We start from the raw sequence: 20,119 nt of genomic DNA on the forward strand, positions 1-20,119 counted from the left end.
GAGAGCTACTACCTCTGTTGTAACGAAAGGCCTCTCCCTCAGAGTAAAAGGCAGATTGTATGATACCTGTGTACAAACAGCTATGCTACATGGCAGTAAGACATGGCCTGTGACTACTGAGGATGTGTAAAGGCTTGAAAGAAATGAAACCAGTATACTTCACTGGATGAGTAATGTCAGTGTGCATACATGACTGAGTGTAAGTGATTTGAGAGAAAAACTGGGCATACGTGGCATCAGATGTAGTATGCAAGAGAGCAGACTGCACTGGTATGGTCATGTAATGTGTATGAAGGAAGACAGTTACATCAAAAGGTGCTGATCTCTAATTGTAGAGGGAACATGTGGAAAAGGTAGACCCAGGAAGACATGGGACGAATTGGTGAGAAAGGATCTACAGGTGTTGGAACTCACAGAGGGGATGAGGTGGACTGAGACTCCTGGCAATTTGTTGTGCTGCAAAGGACATGTCAAACTAAGTAAAAGCATGGTTACTTTTGCATACTGGCTCATCCCTTGCAATCCTCTCCAGCTGAGCATCCCTGATCTTGTGGGCTCATTAATGCTGGTGCCATATAAAAAGCACCTGTACCAGTGCTGTGTAAAAGCACCCTGTACACTCTGTAAAGTGGTTGGCATTAGGAAGTGCATCCATCTGTAAAAACCATGCCAAAATAGACATGGAGCCTGAACAGCCTTTCAGCTGGCCAGCTCCTGTCAAACCATTCAACCCATACCAATATGGAAAATGGATGTTAAATAATGATGATAATGATATATATGTATATACGAGGGGTGTTCATTAAAGGTTTCCCCAGACCCACCTCCCAATGACTGGGATAAATGAAACTTGGCATAATTATTAGTCCTTCTTTACATAGCCACTACCAATGATGACACACTTCTTCCATTGTTTTATGCAGTTGTGAAGACCTCGTCTGTAGAAGTTGGTAAGTTACTTCTGGAGCCAAGACTTTACCTGAGAAATAAGTTCATCATCATTTGAAAAGTGCTTCCCCTTAAAAAAGACTATATGATTGGAAAGAGGTGGAAGTCAAATGGTGCAAGGTCAGGGGAGTAAGAGGAATGAGGAAGGATTTCATGACCACAAGAGTGTGCTTTCATCTGGGCAACATGTGCATTGTGAACTGGGGTGTTGTCTTAGAAGTGGACTCCTTTGGTCAGTATGCCACACCTCTCTGTTTTGATGTGTTCCACAATTTCTGCAGCAGAGAAGCATAATATTCCCCGTTAATTGTGGTGCTCTTTGTCAGAAAATCCATCATCACTACTCCGTACTGGTCTCAAAAGACTGTGAGCACCACCTTGCCTACTGAGAGTTGGACATCCTGTGTGATAAGCCTGCCAAAAAAGTCTTCCTCGTTTTCTTGACACATTGCCAAAAGAGCCTGGGAGCAATTCACTCGTTCCTCCTTCTGAAAAAGTGTGAGCATTCAGGGAATCTACCGTGCAGACAACTTCCACATGTGCAAATGGTCATGAATGACTTTTCCATAGACCCTACACTTATCTTCACCTCTTGAAGTTAATTACTGAATAGTTATGCGGTGATCCTCCAAAATGGCAACTTCCACTTTATGGATGGTATCGTCATCAATAGCAGAATGTGGTAATCCAGGAAAGGGAGCAGTTTCCACTGATGTCTGACCACATTTGAACTGGCGATTCCAGTACTTGACTATGTCGTATGATGATGCATCATCACTGTAAACTTTTTTCATCTCGCCGAAAGTCTCTTTTGGTGTACAACCTACCAAGTATAAGAACCTCATCACAGATGTACTTTCAACTGCCTCCATTCTAACACCTTAGTCCACTTTAGCAGCCATAAAAGACAACCGAATACTAGTGGAAAGCTGCAATTTACAATGTGACATGTAGAGACATGTATGATTATACCTGTGCAAGTTCTGTTTCCTGCAATAACTGGAAGTTGGGCAGGGGAAATCTTTAATGAACAAACCTCGTACACACATTTTAAAAAATATAGCTCCATATTAGTTTAAGATTATTTTATGTAGGATCTTGTATTTGTCATATATTTTTCCATTTATTATATTGACTAATGGTTACCCAGTTTTTGGTTTATTTATTTTTCTTATATTATTTTTTTTACAGGGTGTGAAACCCATTTGGAACGAGGTATGACCAATTTCGTGTTCAAGGCGAAATGTGAGCTTTCTCACAACCTACTCTAATCATAGTTACTTTCCCCACTTTTTACAGGTGAGCCTTTTCCATACTTTCTCTCTCGCTCTCTCTCTCTCTCTCTCTCTCTCTCTCTCCCCCCCTCTCTTTCTTTTAAGTATGTGAATTGAAATAATTAAAATGTAATTCTTTGAAACACACTCAAGTTTATCTTTCTTAAGGACCAATCTTTTCCTTTTTCTAGATGTGTAATTTATTTTTCTTTTGTAGTAACATGACCCATTCTAATCTTTGAGATCTGATCTCTAGTTTCTCATCTTTAAGATCAACTTTTTTTTCTTTTGTTTTCAGGTGTGAACTTTCAAAACAATATCTGAGTTTTAACTCTTTTTTTATGCTCAACAAACACTCTTTACCAGACTGTAAAACTCTTGAAGTGAGACATGATCCACTCTAAAATTAACTCTGCACACTGACCAACTGTTTTTTTTCATGCACTTATACATACCAACACAAGATATATGTATCGCTCTAACAACACACACACACTCTTACACATATCCCCTCCCACTTTCTCACTTCTTCACTTTATATATATATATTTGTACACACATATACAACAAATATGTCTCATTGCCTTCTCCAAGGTAAGCGTTTCTATGGGCGTGAATGGGCCTATGCAAAGATCCTCAGCTCACTTGAACGCCATGAAGGGGCAATATCTTCTTCATCTGTTGTAGTTGCCCATAGTAACAATGAAATTGAATCTGTGCACCATCCAGGAGGAGAACATGCCCTGACAACAGCAGCGGCAGCTGCCCCAGGAGGTGGTGTATTAGTTACTGGGGGAGCTGGGTGTGGAAAGTCTGCACTGCTCTGTGAACTGGTGTGGCCAGCTGGTGGTGCCACAGCAGCTACAGGATCGAACAGTGATAGTGGCAGAGACCGAGATGGCTGGGTCATGGTTTCAAACTCTACTGTAAGCAATGTTGGTATTGGTGGTGTTGTTTATGGTTCTGGGATCAGACCTGGTGTTGGATTTGGCTCTAATGATGGTGATAGTGGTATTGGATCCACTCGAGACAGAGATAGAGACAGGCATGGACGGGTTGCAGTTTTAAATCCACCTTTAAGTAGTAGTGTTGCTTGTGTTTCTGGGGCCAGACCAGGTGTTGTTAATGTTGCTGTTGGGGGTGGCTCCAGTGCTAGGTTTGGTTCCAATGATGGTGATAGTGGTATTGGAAACAGTAGATGTAAAGATAGAGATACTCAGGTCACAGTTTCAAATTCAGGTCCCGTTGTTGGAGGTGTTGGTAATGTCATTTGTCGTCCTGGATTTGGCTCTAATGATGAAGACAGTGGTACTGGATCCACAAGAAATAAGGATAGCCGTATCACAGTTGCTGGTGGAGGTGTTATCCGTAGTCCTGGGATTCGATCAGGTGTTGGATTCAGCTCCCCTGATGGTGATAGCGGAACTGGACCTAGTAGAAATAAAGAAACAGGCACTGGGATCCCAGTTTCAAATCCAGGTGATAGCAGTGGTGGTATTAGTGGTGGCTATGGTGATGTCAGTTGTGGAATTGACAAAGACAGAGATGGCCACCGCATCACAGTTTCAAATTTAGCCACTGATGGTAGCAGTGGAGTTGGTGGAAAAGGAACAGAAGAAGGGCCAGGATGGCGACAACAACAGCGAGGAGAAGGGAAAGAAGGAAGAAGAGATGGAAGTAGTGGAGGAGGAGGAGGACGTTTCAATCCCAGTTGTGTCCCTACCTTTGTCTGTGTCTCAGCTGATGCGGCTGCAAAGACAACAATAGGTGGTGATGATGAGCTCAGCATGAACACCACATCAACAAACAACAACTATGATCACAGCATGAAGCTCACAACATCACCAAAAAATAATGATGACATTAGCATGAACGTCACAACATCACCAAACAACAATGATGACCTAAGCATGAAAACTACATCATATCCCAAAAACATTAATCTTTGCATGAACACCACAGCAGCAAACAACAATGATGATGAGGTCAGCATGAGTGCTACAACTTCACCAAAGAACAATAATCTCACTGTGAACACCACTAATTCAACAAACAACAATGATGAACTCAGTATAAATGCTACATCAGGAAGGAATAATGACGGTGTTATTATGAACACCACATCACCAGCAGATGACTCCAAGTCCTCAGTGAAAGTAACCACTGTTACTTCTACTGAATCCAACACCATAAATAACGCAATTCACACTCAACCTCACACACAAACTCAACCCCACAGTCACCCTTATCATGCTCAAACTCAAACTCACTCTCAACCCAAGCCTCACATGCAATCTCAGTCTCACACTCATGCTCATGCTCATTCTCGCCCTCACAGGTCATGTGTGCCTTCACGTTGCTGCTGCTGTCGGCGCTGGCGTTGTTATAACAACACTACCACCACGACCAACAACAACAATGATAACAACAACAACAACAACAACAACAACAACAATAATGATGATGATGATAATGATGATGATGGTGTTGGTGATGGTGATGATGTTGATGATGATATGACCAACCTGAATTCACTGCAGGATTCACCACCACCACTACCAGGAGCATCACTGTCCACACCAGTACTACCACAGCCTTCTACTGTTTCCTCACCCCTTCCACTGAATGTGTGGCATGAACCTCTTGTCAATACTACTGCCGCTACTTCTGCACTGTCCCCACCAGTGCCACCAACAACGGTCCGCACCACCTTAGCAGGCCCTGCAGCTGCATCATCTCCCCTAGTGACAGGGTCTGTGGCCCCACCAGAGGAGGGCAAAATGAAAAGGCAGCATGCCTTAAACAGGCGTGTTCTTGCTTATCACTTCTGCCAAGCACATGATGCACGCACACTGTCGCTCTCAGGCTTTGTATTGAATGTTGTCGAGCAGATCAGGAGATCTAACCTGATTGAGGGCTATGCTGAGTTTCTTGAACATGCCATGACAGAAATTGATGACAAGGTAACATGTTGTGCCAGTGGATGTAGTAGTTGTTGTTGTGGTGATGGTGGTGGTTGTAGTAGTTATAATTGTTATAGTACTGGTTGTGGATTTTGTTGCTATAGCAACAAAAATGACAATGGTGATGACAATGGTGGTGATGACAGTAACAATGATGGTAATCATGATGATGAATATTATTACTGCAATCATAATATGAAGGATGATGATGACAATGGTGAAGAGGAAAAAGTAGAAAAACATGTTGATCAAAATGTTGCCAATCACTGTTGTCACAGAGATGAAGATAGAGATGATGATGATGGAAATGAAGAATCAGTCACCATAGCAACAAGAAATAAAAATAAACAAATGGAAATGACAGCCCCAATGGCACAATACGGGGTGGGAGAAAATGAACAACAACAACAACAAGGGGCAGACAAAAAAGAAGTAGAAGATGATGATGATGAGTTGTTATTTGGAACAAGAGATTATTTTGTTTTGGAGAATAGACATGATTATGATGATCAAGCTGCTGGGGTAGAGGTTAATACTGGAGTAGGTTTTGAAGAAACATCTAGAGCCAATGATTTTGCTGCTCTAGGGTTGTGTGTGACACGGAAGAATGGACATGGCCAAAACAACAGCCATTGGATGACAGGCAAGAGTGAGAGTAATGTCAAGAGTGAGAAGTTAGGTAATAGTAAGACTGTGAAAGGAATGGTTAACACTGGTGTGGATCAAGCTCAGACAAAAGATGTTTTGATGTCAGCAACACAAGATTCATCACATGAGGTGTTAGCATTGGCAACAAAAGAGGCACCTGGAAAGAAAATCAAGGTACAAGAAGAGAAAAAGAAAGAAATGGAAAAGAGGGATAAGTTGCATTTGAAGAAAGAACTAGAACAGGAAGATAAGAAAAAGATAAAAAGAGACAAGCAACAGTTGAAGAAAGAGACCGAACAGGAGAAGAAAAAGATAAAGAAGGACAAAGTACAAGTAAAGAAAGAAGTGAATGAAAAGAAGGAAAAACTGCAAGTGAAGGAGAAAGAGCAGGAAAAGAAAAAAAAAGTTGAGGAACAAGTGCTTGAAGATGACAACAATGAGAACCAATATCACCAAAATGATGAGGATGTTCTTAATCCTATTATGACATCTAAGGTGTCTCCCCATAATTCTGACAATATAGTGATGACAGCATTGGAAGAGAAAACGGAGTTAAACAAGGAAGATCAGAATAAAAAGATGGAAAACAATACAGTACTAAGCCCAAGGAGGGAAAACATTAAGAAAAAATGCAGTAGTAGTAAAACTTGTCGTAACTGCTGTAGTGGAACTTGTCTGACAGTTCATTCTAACAACAATTCCAGGAACAGTGACAGGGACCACAGCATATTGCCAACTGCTGCCTACCTTCAAGCAGAAATGATTGAGAGTGATGCTGTTGAGGCATTCCGCCGTCTTGTGCTGTTACCACTTTCCACAGTTGTATCACCACCACCACATAGCCTCCTTTTAGTTGTTGATGCACTTGATGAATCTTTCTTGCGTCCTGGTTGGTTAGCACCTCCCGATGATGCTAGTGTTAGTGTTGTTGATGATGACAGGGATCACGTTAGAGATAACAGTTTGCAAGGTCAACAACAGTTACATCATCACCATCAACAGCCGCTGGGGCAGAATAATAACAGCTGTTGTCAACACCATAGCAATTATAATCATCATCATCATCGTCGTCGTTGTCCTCCTCATCAGCATTATCATTCTCATCATCATTATCCCCATCACAAACATGGAAATTGCCATCATCAAAATAACAACATTGGTGTTGTAGTGGAAGGGGGAAAACATTCTTGTGATGACCCTAATCATCACTATCATCATCATCACCATTGTTCTTATAGTCATCATCATTACTGTGGCAATTGTCATCATGGTAATGGTGAAAATAATTATTATGGTGATGTTGTTGTTGTTGGTGGTGGTGGTGGTAATGATCTTGAAAAGGAGAAGATAGTAGTTGCAAAAGATGAAAACATTAATAATGATGTAAAGATGGTAGAAGATAAAGTGAAACAATTTCAGAATTTAGAGAATGACTATGGTGCTTATAAGGGTGAGGATAGTTATTATGTTGATGGTAGAAAGAAGACAGAAGAGAACAAAAAGAAGCTAGCACTAGTGGATAATAAAGTGAAACATTTAGTAAAATTAGAGGATAATTACGCTGATTGTAAGGTTGAAGGTTTTGATGTTTATAATGATAAAAAGAAATTAGAAGAGAAAAAGAAGGAGAAATTAAAGATGGTGGATCATAAAACAAAATGTTTGCAGAACATAGAGAATGACTATGATGATTATAAAGGTGAGAATTATTATTATGATGGAAGTTGGAAAAAAGACAAAACCGAGAGAGAGGAGGAAATGAAAAACTTGAGAAAGGATGAGCATAAAGTGAAATGTTTGAAGAATGTAGAAAATGATTATGATGTTTATAAAAGTGAAAATTTTGGAGAAGATGGTGATGATGATGGTGGTGATAGTGGTGATGATGATGATCGTGATCATGATGATGATCATGATGGTCATTATGATGATGATGTTGTTGATAATGACTCTAAGAATAGGACAGAAAAGATGAAAAAGAAGAGACTGAAAATAGTAGATCATAAAGCAAAATATTTACAGAATTTAGAGAAAGATTATGATGATCATAAGGGTGAAGATTATTATTATGTTCGTAAGAAAAAAGATAGGAAAAAGACAGAGGAAGAAGAAGAAGACGAAATTAATAAGAAGCTGATTATGTTAGCAAATAAGGCGAAATGCTTGACAAAAGTACAAGATTACTATGATGATTGTAAAGGTGATCATGATTATAATAATGATTATTTGTATGATGATGGGAAGAAGACAGAAGTAGACGATAAGAAAAAGAAACAGAAGGGAAAGACATGGAATGATTATGGGAATTATAGTGGTGGTTATGATGATGATGATGATGACGGTGATGATGATGAGGAAGAGGATGATAATGGAAAGAAGACTAAAGAAGATGACAAAAAGCAGAAGGTTGTGGAGGATAAATCAAAACATTTGCTAAATGTGGATGAGTATAATGATTATTATAACGATTATTGTGATTATTATTATGATGACGATATTGATGATGATGATGATGATGATGATGATGAGGATGATGTTAGGATGAAGAGAGCAGAAGAGGATAAGAAGATAGAGAAAGAAGAAAAGAAAAGAAAGCTGAAGTTGCAAATTGACCGGGACAAAGTGAAATGTTTGGCAAATGCAAAAGATGATTATAACGATGATGACAATTATTATTATTTGGATGATGAAAATAAGAAGGATAAAATAAAAAAGCTGGAGGAATTAGAAGTTAAGAAAAAAAAGCAAATGCTGAAGATTTACCAGGACAAAGTAAAGCATTTGCCAATTGCAAAAGATGGTTATGATGATGATGATGATGATGATTATTATTATGATAGTAAGAAAAAAGAAGAAATAAAGAAAACAGAAGATCAAGAAAATAAGAAAAAGCAAAATCTAAAATTGGGCCAAGACAAAGTGAAGCATTTGCCAAATGCAAAGTATGATTATGATGATGAAGTTGATGATTATTCTAACTATAAATATCATGATGAAGAAGAGAAAAAGATGATAGAAGATGAAAAGAAAAAGAAAAGTCTGGCTGTGAACAAGGAGAAACCTAAGCATTTGCTAAATGCAAAAGATGATGAAGATTTTGATGAAAATGATGATTATTATTGTTATTATCATAATGAGGAACAGAAGAAAGCAGAAGATGAAGACATGAAAAAACTGAAGACAGGTAAGTTCAAAGCAAAACATTTACTGATGGCAGAAAATGATGAAGACGATAGTTATTATTGTCATGATGATGATAATGATGATGATGATGATGATGATGATGAAGACTATTATTATTATTGTTATAGAGATGGAGATGGGGAAAAGCAACAGCAGCACCATCATCTTCATAAATCCAACATGAGTCAGTTGGTGAACCAAGATGAAGAAAAATCAGAGACAAGCCCTTACCACCAACAAGAAAAGCAACAAAAACAACAGCAGCAACGCCATTTACAAAGGCCAAGTTCAGGTCAAGCAGTGAATTATTGTCATCAGAATGACAACAACAAAGAAACAGAAACAGGAACAAGGGGTAGCCCTTCTCGGCGACAACAACGTCAACACTACTTATCTGGGATTCGAACATCAACCTCAGAATCAAAAGGCAAAACAACATCTGTTTTATCCAGGATTCAAAGCACAACTTCAACACCAGGAAAAACATCAAAAAATAGCGGGAATCGAATGTCAACATCAGAAACACAAACAAAATCAAAAACAGCTTCTCCTTCTGCTTCTAGAATTCGAACTTCTACAGCAAAAACAGCATCATCTCCATCAGTGACCAGGATTCAAAACCCAACATCAGTAACACCAGAAAAGACAAGAAAAACAAAAAGAACAGCCTCTCCACCTGTTGCCCCTGGTACTCAAATCTCATCATCACAAACAACAACTAAAACAGCAGCAACATATACTGTGCCTGGGGTTCAAAAGCCAATCTCAAAACAACAAACTACAGAAAACACAGCTACTTCATCCACACCTACAATGCCTGGAACTCAGGCTTCTCCTTCAACAACAACACCTACACCCAACCAAACTATTAGTACAATTGCTGAGCTACTAGCTGCCACACGATCACTGTTTCCTGATTGGTTATTCCTTCTTTGCTCAGCACGTGAACATTGCAAACCTGTGACTAAACTCTTTGCTGGTTCTGGTCTACGTCGTATTGCACTCGACGATCTCCGCCGCTCACATGTAGTGCGTGATGTTCAGCGATACATCCTGTGCCGGTTAGATGCTGAGCCAGCTTTACGGCGCCATCTCAGCCGGCAGGCGGCACACACACTCAACCAACTGCACATCAAGAGCAACGGCTGCATGCTGTACCTAGAGACAGTGCTTGATGGAGTTGCTGATGGGTCAGTGAGTTTGGCTGAAGTACGACACATTCCACCTACGCTTAATGGCCTCTACCTGTGGCTCTGCCAGCGTCGCTTTGCCCATGCTCCACGTCGCTTTGCCGAAGCACGCCCTCTGCTTGATGCTGTACTTGCAGCTGCTGCTGCTGCAGCCCGGCCTCTCACCATTGACCAGCTCTATTTGTGTGCTGTTGTACGTGATGCCCATCTCACTCGCCATGACTTTGAGCGTCGGCTTGCTTCATTGTCTCGTCTGCTTGTTGGTATTCGTGTGGGAGAAGAGGGTAGTGTAGATGTTCTGCAAGAAGTCATACATCAACAGGTGCGAGGATCCACTGGCAGTCAAGAAGAAAATGGGCATCGTGGCCTAGAGTCTTGGCCCACCAGAATGGTAGGCCGAGCTGGTTTGGCAGAATGTGGGCGTGGACTCTTAAAATCTCGTGCTGCCCAGTTAAGGAGACTTGGCAGTTTGGAGGATGTTGGGCGTGACCGCAAGGAACCTAGAATCACTCAGCCAGCAGAGATTGGCAATCTGGAAAATGTGAAGCATAGCCATACAGAACCTAGCTTTGTTAAGCTCAGAAGTGTTGGTGTCCAAGGAGAGAATGGGCATGATCACATACAGCCCAATACCGTCCATACCCATCTAAGAGGTATAGACAGCCTTGAAGATGAGGAGCCAAGTTTGAAGGAATCTGGGCATGGTGACACCAAACTTCCTCTTGCTCAAATGGCAAGTCATATGCCAAAGTCTACCACCACTGATGCTGTAACTATTCCCTCTTACTCTAGTTATTCTACTACCTCCTGCCATCCCTTCTGCAATTTTTGTTCTCATCGTTCTTGTTCTTCATGTGTTTGTTCTAACGTTGCACCTTGCTTCAGCACTACCACTACTACTACAAGACCTGCTACTTCTGTGCCGACAGCATCTCCTAGTCATCATTATTGTCACAATCCTTACAGTTATCATCCTTGTCATCATAATCATCGCAAGAGCCATCAGCATTGTCATTGTTGTCAGCATTTCAACAAATTGCCTTCATCATCGAGTTTCTGGTCTTCACCATGGTCATCATGGTCAGCACTCAATCTAAATCTGACTTTCAATAGTGATGGTCAAGTATCATCTAGTCTTGGCTCTTTGTCAGGGTCAGTAATAAGAGGAGATTGGAGAGCAGCTGTAGTAAGAGGAGATAGAGAAGGTAGATTGGGGGAGGTGGTTGTATCGACACGGGGAGAAGAGGTTGGAGTGGGAGAATTAAATGGCAGAGGAACTGGAAGAGGTATGGGAAGATTAGGAGAAAGTAATAGAAGAGGAGAAAGTAGAAGGCTAACATCAACAGTGATGGCTGCTCCACATCGACGACAACACCACTACCATGAATTACAACAGCAACAATATCATCAAAATCACCAAAAGCAATACCACCCTGACCAACACCATCACGTCCCTTTATGTCAAAGTAATAAACCTAATCAGCATCTCTCCTCAGCACAGTTATATGAAAGTTCACCAGCATGCATCTTTTTCCATCACAGCTTTGCTGAATGGCTTCTTGATGTGAAACATTGCACACCAAGGTTTCTGTGTTCAGCTGGTGAAGGTCATGGAGCACTTGCTCTGGCCATGATGGCTTCAACATCACTCATGATTCCTAGTAAATGTCCATCTCTGGTGCCAAACAATGGCCAGTTAGTTAAAAATATTAATGGTAGCAGATGTTGGAAAAAGCCAGATGTAGGACAATACCATCAATCTGTCCGGAGTTGTGGTCATAATCGTGGTTGGCTTACTGCAGCCGAGGTGCAGGAACTTGGCTGGCATCTTGTTCAAGCCAAGTTTCCTCCTTTGGGAATGGCAACAACATCAACAACAACAACAGTAAATGTTTCCACCAGTGGTGTTACACGTTCTCCAATGGTCACCACCACCAACACTGTTACAGCCACTGCAACAACCTCTCTCCCATTCCTGCTGAATCAAACTATCAGCATGCTAGCTGCACAGGGCTCAACCTCTGCTAATACAGCCGATACTGTTCTTGCCCCACCCCCACCTTGTCATGATATTATTTCCCCATCCGTCCATAAAGGAATCCTTACCAGTGCAAGTCCTATGACAACTACTATTGCAGAAGCCAAACCAAAACCAACATCAAAACAACACCGCCTTCTACATCTCAAGCAACAATATCAACATCAACACCAACATTACACCCAACAATTACAACAGCAACCACATTCATTGCAGGGTCATATGACTCATCATGAGCATCTTGTGCTCTGGCTGCTTGCATCAGGTATCAACCTGGAAAGCTGTTTACGAATAGGAATTCCAGCAGACCAGAGATTGCTGCATCTTCTTGTAGATGCAGGAGCAACAGCCTCAAAATCTACCCCTGACAACACATCTGACAGTGACTTTGACCACTGCTCCTGCAATCATGTTGCAACTCACTTTGCAGTCGAGACTCACTATCATAGCGATGACAACAAAAACACTTGTACTGATAGGACTGTTGACATTGAACACAGGACTCATTACCTTGATAGTGATACACCTTTCAATGACAGTCATTACATGGATGATGATGCCACATGTGCAGCTGTTATTGATGAAGTCATCAACGATATCACCTCTACCAAAGGAAGATCCGATATCAGAATTGATGCAGGTAGTTTTCAGAAATTATCCAATAGACCTGTACACTATGCTGGAGATCATCAAGAAAATGGAAAAATTCCTGGAAAGGTAAGCAAAAATCTTCATTTCCATATTTATGTATGAGGCAGTCCTTTTATGTGTAACATTCCTCTTTTTGAACTTATAAATTGAAGATCTGTTGTTGTTTCACATTCAATACCATTTTGTTTTCTTTCTCTTCTTCTTCTTCTTGTCCTTTTCAGTTTGTTGTAAATTGTTTATAATATTTGCTTATAACAAGGCAGTCAGCTGGCAGAATCATTAGCACACTAACTAAAATGCTTAGTGACATTTCACCTGTCTTTACATTCTGAGTTCAAATTTTGCTAAGGTCAACATTGCCTTTCATCTTTTGAGGTCGATTAAATAAGTACCACTTGTACACTGGGGTTGATGTAATTGATTTATTCCCACCCCAAAATTGTTTGGCCTTGTGCCAAAATTTGAAATCAATATTTGCTTCTAAGTTGTATATTAGATTCCTACTACTTTTACATTGTTTTCAAAGCTAACTATTTTTTGGTTTACAAAATTTTTAAAAATGATAAAACAAAAACTATATATACATATAGGCACAGGTGTGGCTATGTGGTAAGAAGTTAACTTTCCAACCACTTGGTTTTGAGTTCAGCCTCACTGCATGGCACCTTAGGCAAGTGTCTTCTACTATATGTCCAGCCTTGTGAGTGGATTTAGTAGAAATCCATCATATATGTATGTTTGTGTGTGTGTGTGTGTGTGTGTATGTATTTATGTATATATATATATATATATATATATATATATATATATATATATATATATATATATATATATATATATATATATATATATATATATATATATATATATATATATATATATATATATATATATATATAAATACATACAGTGGAGGCGCAATGGCCCAGTGGTTAGGGCAGCGGACTCGTGGTCATTGGATTGTGGTTTCAATTCCCAGACTGGGCGTTATGAGTGTTTATTGAGCGAAAACACCTAAAACTCCACAAGGATTCGGCAGGGGATGGTGGTGAACCCTGCTGTACTCTTCCACCACAACTTTCTCTCACTCTTACTTCCTGTTTCTGTTGTGTCTGTAATTCAAAGGGTCAGCCTTGTCACACTGTGTCATGCTAAATATTCCCGAGAACTACGTTAAGGGTACACATGTCTGTGGAGTGCTCAGCCACTTGCACGTTAATTTCATGAGCAGGCTGTTCCGTTGATCGAATCAACTGGAACCCTCGATGTTGTAAGCAACGGAGTGTCAACAATAAATGTATATATGTATGTATGTGTGTGTGTGTGTATATATATATATATATAACATAATATGGTAAAAATTCGATATTAATTAATATCAATTTAATACCAGGAAACTAGCACATTAAAAGAATCAGAAGGTTCATGAAAAAATATTTTTCGAGATCCTAAAAAGATTATAGTACTTGTGTATATAAGATTGACCAGTGACCAGTCTGTCAATATGCTAGAAGAAGCTCACTTAAAAAATTCTCAAATACGGATTCAGCAGAGCAAAAACAGGTGGGCTAGACCAGTGAAAATTGTACATACCTCGATTATCTGCAGACTATAGTTTCAAAATCAATACTTCCAAAATAAAAGTATCTATTTATCTTCAGTACAGATTGCCGATATTTTTACAATCGAACAGAATCTCGTGCTAGTTGTCTTCAACCAGTGAACCGTGCCAAAACTAAGACTTTTAATCTTTATAATGGATAGAATCACGTGCACGTGTTCACTGGTTGAAGACAACTAGCACGAGATTCTGTTCGATTGTAAAAATATCTGTACTGAAGATAAATATATATATATATAGATAGATAGATAAAAACTTACTTGGAAACGGATGCGTGGCATTCGATCATATAATAATATAAATAATATATAAATATATGCATATATCCGTACATATATGTACATACCTACATCTATATGTATACATACATGCATATATGGGTACAGAACATCACAAAAAATGTTAAACACAATGAGAAACGAAAACAGAAAACAAACTTTTTTTCGAACAACGAAAAAAACAGAGAAACGAGACATGCAACATAAAGAATATTTCCTTTCATCAGTTGTCCCTGTCCATCTACTCCGCGTTTCGAAGGCAAGGGAAATATTCTTTATGTTGCATGTCTTGTTTCTCTGTTTTTTTCGTTGTTCGAAAAAGAGTTTGTCTTCTATTTTCGTTTCTCATTGTGTTTAACGTTTTTTTGTGATGTCCTGTAGTCATATATGCATGTATGTATACATATAGATGTAGGTATGTACATATATGTATGGATATATGCATATATTTATATATTATTTATATTATTATTATTATTATTATATATATATGTATGTATATATGTGTGTGTGTATGTGTATAGAATTGTGAGGCAATGACAAGTGACCAAGACCTTTGGAGATATGCCATGCTTGAGCAGACCCAGAAAGTCAAATGCGACTGTAATCATGGCCGATGCCAGTGTCGCATAACTGGCCCATTTGAAAAAGCACTCTTCAATCGTTGGGCAATATGCCGTGCTTGTGAAGACCTGTTAAACCAAGTGAAATCGTAGTCGTGGCTGACAACTTTGCTGCCTGACTGGCACCCATGCCGTTGGCACATAAAATGCACCATATGAGCATGGCCAACACCAGTGCTGCCTGACTGGCACCCGTGCCAGTGACACGTAAAATGCACCATTGAGTGTGGCTGATGCCAGTGCCGCCTAACTGGCACCTGTGATGGTGGGATGTGAAAAGCACCATTTGAGCATAGCCAATACCAGTGTCACCTAACTGGCTTTTGTGCTGGTGGCACATAAAAGCATCCACTACACTCTCAGAGTGGTTGGCATTAGGAAGGGCATCTAGCTGTAGAAACCTTGCCAAATCAGATTGGAGCTTAATGCAGCCTCCTGTCTTGTCAGTTCTCAGTCAAACCATCCGACCTATGCCAGCATGAAAAGTAAACGTTAAACGATGGTGATGACGACAACGATATATATATATATATATATATATATATATATATATATATTTATACACATACCCATGTGTGTGTTTTTGTTTGTGTTTGTCCTCCACAGTTGCTTGACAATCGATATTGGTTTGTTTATGTCTCTGAAACCTAGTGGTTCAGCAAGAGACTGATAGCATATGTATCAGATACATACTGATGCCAATTCATTCAACTAAAGCCCTTCAAGGTGGTGCCCCATCAAGGTCCCAGTCAAATGACTGAAACAAGTAAAAGAATAAAAGATATCATCATCATCATTTAATGTCTACTTTCTAATGCTTTCATGGGTCAGATTGAATTTGTTGAAGTAAATTTTTCTAAAACCAGATGCCCTCCCTGTCACCAACCCTCACCTTTTCCCATGACCAGGCATGTTTTCCACAAAAGTATGAAAGCAAACAACAATGCTTGTATGATGGTGATTTACATTTGCAATCATTACATGATGTCAGAACAAGGGTACATATATATGAGGTGCATTCAAAAAGTATTTGACTTTATTTTTACCTGCCAAAACTAATGCCGTGAGGTAAAGTCCTTTGGGTGGAAGGTGATGCTACCCTTCCTGCACATACATGGAAATGTTTGTGCCAGTTCCGAACTGTTCCCAACTGTTTACACCTAGAGCACGGATGTGTAGTGCATGCTCACCAGATTTTTGTTTACATGCAAGATGACTGAACACATTGACCAGAGACCATAAATCCATGTCTCATCATCAATGATGATAGTCTTCATGAAGTCTAGATCATGGTTTTGCAGTCCAGCACCTTCTGCATACACAAATTCTCCAATAAAATGGGACACACTAACTGCATGCTTATTCTCACTTCATGAGCAATTTCTTGGATTGTTATGTGACAGTCTTCCATGGCTATTTGCTGAACCTTCTCAACCACTTCCTCGTTTGGGTTTGTGGATGGCCTGTCTGGATGAGCCTTACTCTCCAATGAAGTACAGCCATGTTTGAAACAGTTGTACGGTTCCTTTATCTGAATTTTGCCCATGGCATCATCACCAAAGCCCTGCTGAATCTTCTGGACGCTTTGAATCGTATGAGTGTATATAAGTACGTGTTATCATAAATGTTCCTGTTTGATGGTCTATAAGTCAGCAATAGTTTCTCTTTCTACATCAGGACATTTTTCTTGACTACACTATACTGATAATCCTTAATCTAGCCTCTCTTCCTTCTCCTCCTCCCTATTTCTTTCTCTCTGTCTTCCTCTTATCTCTTATCTCTGACCATCTATTTAAAGAAATTATTTAATGTGGCACTGTCCATTGATTGCTTTATCAACCATAGGCCTATGAAATCTGGCTAAACCTCAGTGTGTTTTCACTTTCTTTATTGATGCCGAATCCACATTTTAATATTTTAATTCACCTGAAGAAAACGGTTTTTTCATGATGTAATCAAATTATTCATCAATAAAAAAAAATACGTCTGAAAGAGCTGTAGTGAATCTTTAACTCATCTGTGCTCTTTCTTTGTGTAAACACTTCACCCGGAACCTTCTTCATGTTCGATCTGGATCTTACATTGGATCGTGAAACAGCATGCTGGTGTGGATGGGTATATAATTTCACGTACATGTATATCTATATGTTTGTGTATATTGATGTGTTCATATACAAGTATAGGTAAGTGTATGAATATGTCCATATATGCATGGGTATATGCAAGCATGTTTATATATGGTATATACACAGATGTGCAGATCTCATCCCTTGCTTAGTGTTCTTAATATTAAAATACCTTGATTCTAATGAACCCTACAAATAATTAATTAATTATATATATATATAATAATTACTACTCTATTCTTTAGAGTGTGCTTCTTTTCTGATATATGCCTTATTGACTATATATATATATATATATATATAGTTCACAGATGAGATCCAAAGATTCTCCATATAGAAGACACTTAGTAGTGCTCAAACGATTCAAACTTAGACTGACTCCAGTATCTTTACAGGGGATCATTCCACAAAGTAAAGAAAGGCTATAAGAGGGATCGATTTGAGTAGGTATAGAGGCAGTTATGCGGATAAACAAATTTGATACACCAACTATATTAAATATATTAGTTTGGGTATTAAATACAAAATATGTATATATGTATACATGCAAAACAAGAGGAAACAAAAGGTGGAGACTTTCAGATGATGAATTTTCAAGAATAAATACATAGATAATTATTAATAGGTCCAACTTACAGATAAATATTAATAGGTCCAACTTACACAAAGTATAAACGATATAGTACAAACGACAGAGAAAATTAAAGGGGGTGGAAGAAAGGTGTTATAAGTCTGACAGCTATTTCTGGGAGCTCAGCAATCCATAATAATGTTGGTAGATTTAGTTCATCACAATATATGGCCCTATGGATGCAATTAACATTGGGTTGTATTAACCCCTCACTCTTCTTGAACTATCTATCTCCTCCCACCATTCCCTGTCTTGATACCCCACCCCATAACCCCACTATTCCTCCTCTAATACAGTTAGCTCTCCACATTTAATCATTCCATTTTTAAACTTCTCTGCATTAAGATCTGAAATGCAAAATCTCTACCCTAATTTTAGCTAAGATGAGGAGAAATTGTAATGATTATATATTAGGAGCAAAGATCCTATATAATTTATGTCTGCCAGAGATGGTTACATTAGAGAATCAGTTAACCCATTAAATTCCAGAGTACTTAAATCTTTGAATATTACTTTTAAATTTTTACAGATGATTGAAAATACATTAAAATGAAAAAAAATAATTATTAAAATTCCTTTACCTCAAGTAGAAATGGAAAAACTTGGTGTCCTATAAATAGGACACTGAGACAATGTGATATAGCTTATTGAATGTTTTCATTTAGTATCCTATTTATAGGACAGTGGGACTTGATCGGTTAAGCAAAGTATTGTAAGCGATTCCCAGCAACAGAATTTACAAATACAAATATTTACGTTGGAGAGGGTTTTTGTCACAAACTATAGGCCAGTGTAAGGACTGGGTCTTGATGTGGTGTATGAGGATGGCTAGGGAAGTAGATTGTTTAGAGGCTTGGAGAATGGTGCATTGGAGGAATCAGGTGGAGGAGAGGTAGGTGAGGGGAAACGGGAAACAGGTAAGGGTGGGGCAAGTGCGAGGAGAAAGAGCAAATAAGAAAGAATAGCTGAAAATACACTACATGATTGTGTGGTTATTTAATAACAATATGAAATACATTACAAACACTATTTACACAGACACATACACATGTATGTATATGTTTGTGTGTCTGTGTTTGTTCCCCCACCATTGCTTGACAACCAATGTTGGTGTGTTTACGTCCCCGTAACTTAGCAGTTTGGCAATAGAGTCCAATAGTATAAGTACTAAGCTTACAAAGAATAAGTCCTGGGGTTGATTTCTTTGACTAAAGGTAGTGCTCCAGCATGGCCACAGTAAACAAGTAAAAGAATATATATGAAACAATTAAAGGCTACTGACTCTAAATGGGAAGATCTGCAAACAGATCTCTGACTTGTTTTGGAGAATTTGTTACAATTGCTTCACCCAAAGTCATATCTCATTGATGATCATATTCATCGCAAAAAATCACATACAAAAAATTTATTTCCAAGCTATCAAAATTGTTATTCTACAAAAATTTGTCACAAAAAAATCACATAAAATAATTGCCAAAAACAATCACAGTATTGAAAACTTGGGAATTCAAAATTTCAGGATTGTGGGTGCGGATTCAGCCTGGAATGTTTTTAATTTACTCACAAAATGGTATGATATGTTGGGCTACGGCCTCTAGGAATAAAGTTGAAAAAGTGTGACACACTGACATTCACATTTATTATATTTAATATATATATATATATATAAAGATATATACATACGTATGTACGTACATACATACGTATGTACGTACATACATACATACGTACATACATACGTACATACATACATACATACATACGTACATACGTACATACATACATACATACATACATACATACATACATACATACATACATACATACATACATTCATCCATACATACATAATACATACATACATACATACATACATACATACATACATACATACATACATATATAGAGAGAGAGAGAAAGAGAGAACAATGGTATATTGTGTGCA

The 20,119-nt window shown here is 38.8% G+C and overlaps 1 protein-coding gene across 1 annotated transcript in view; it reads left to right on the forward strand.

The window, feature by feature from the left end:
* Nucleotides 1-20,119, forward strand: part of LOC106871427 (uncharacterized) — a 59,769-nt gene that overhangs the window by 29,609 nt on the left and 10,041 nt on the right. The window contains exons 2-3 of the mRNA XM_089364995.1: nucleotides 2,140-2,247; nucleotides 2,521-12,961. Coding sequence (XP_089221121.1) covers nucleotides 2,795-12,961 — 10,167 coding nt within the window. The 5' untranslated portion in view covers nucleotides 2,140-2,247; nucleotides 2,521-2,794. The remainder of the gene's footprint in view (nucleotides 1-2,139; nucleotides 2,248-2,520; nucleotides 12,962-20,119) is intronic.

This window comes from Octopus bimaculoides, chromosome Z, assembly GCF_046866305.1.
Source record: "Octopus bimaculoides isolate indiv1 chromosome Z, ASM4686630v1, whole genome shotgun sequence".
NCBI classification, from domain to species: Eukaryota; Metazoa; Mollusca; class Cephalopoda; order Octopoda; family Octopodidae; genus Octopus; species Octopus bimaculoides.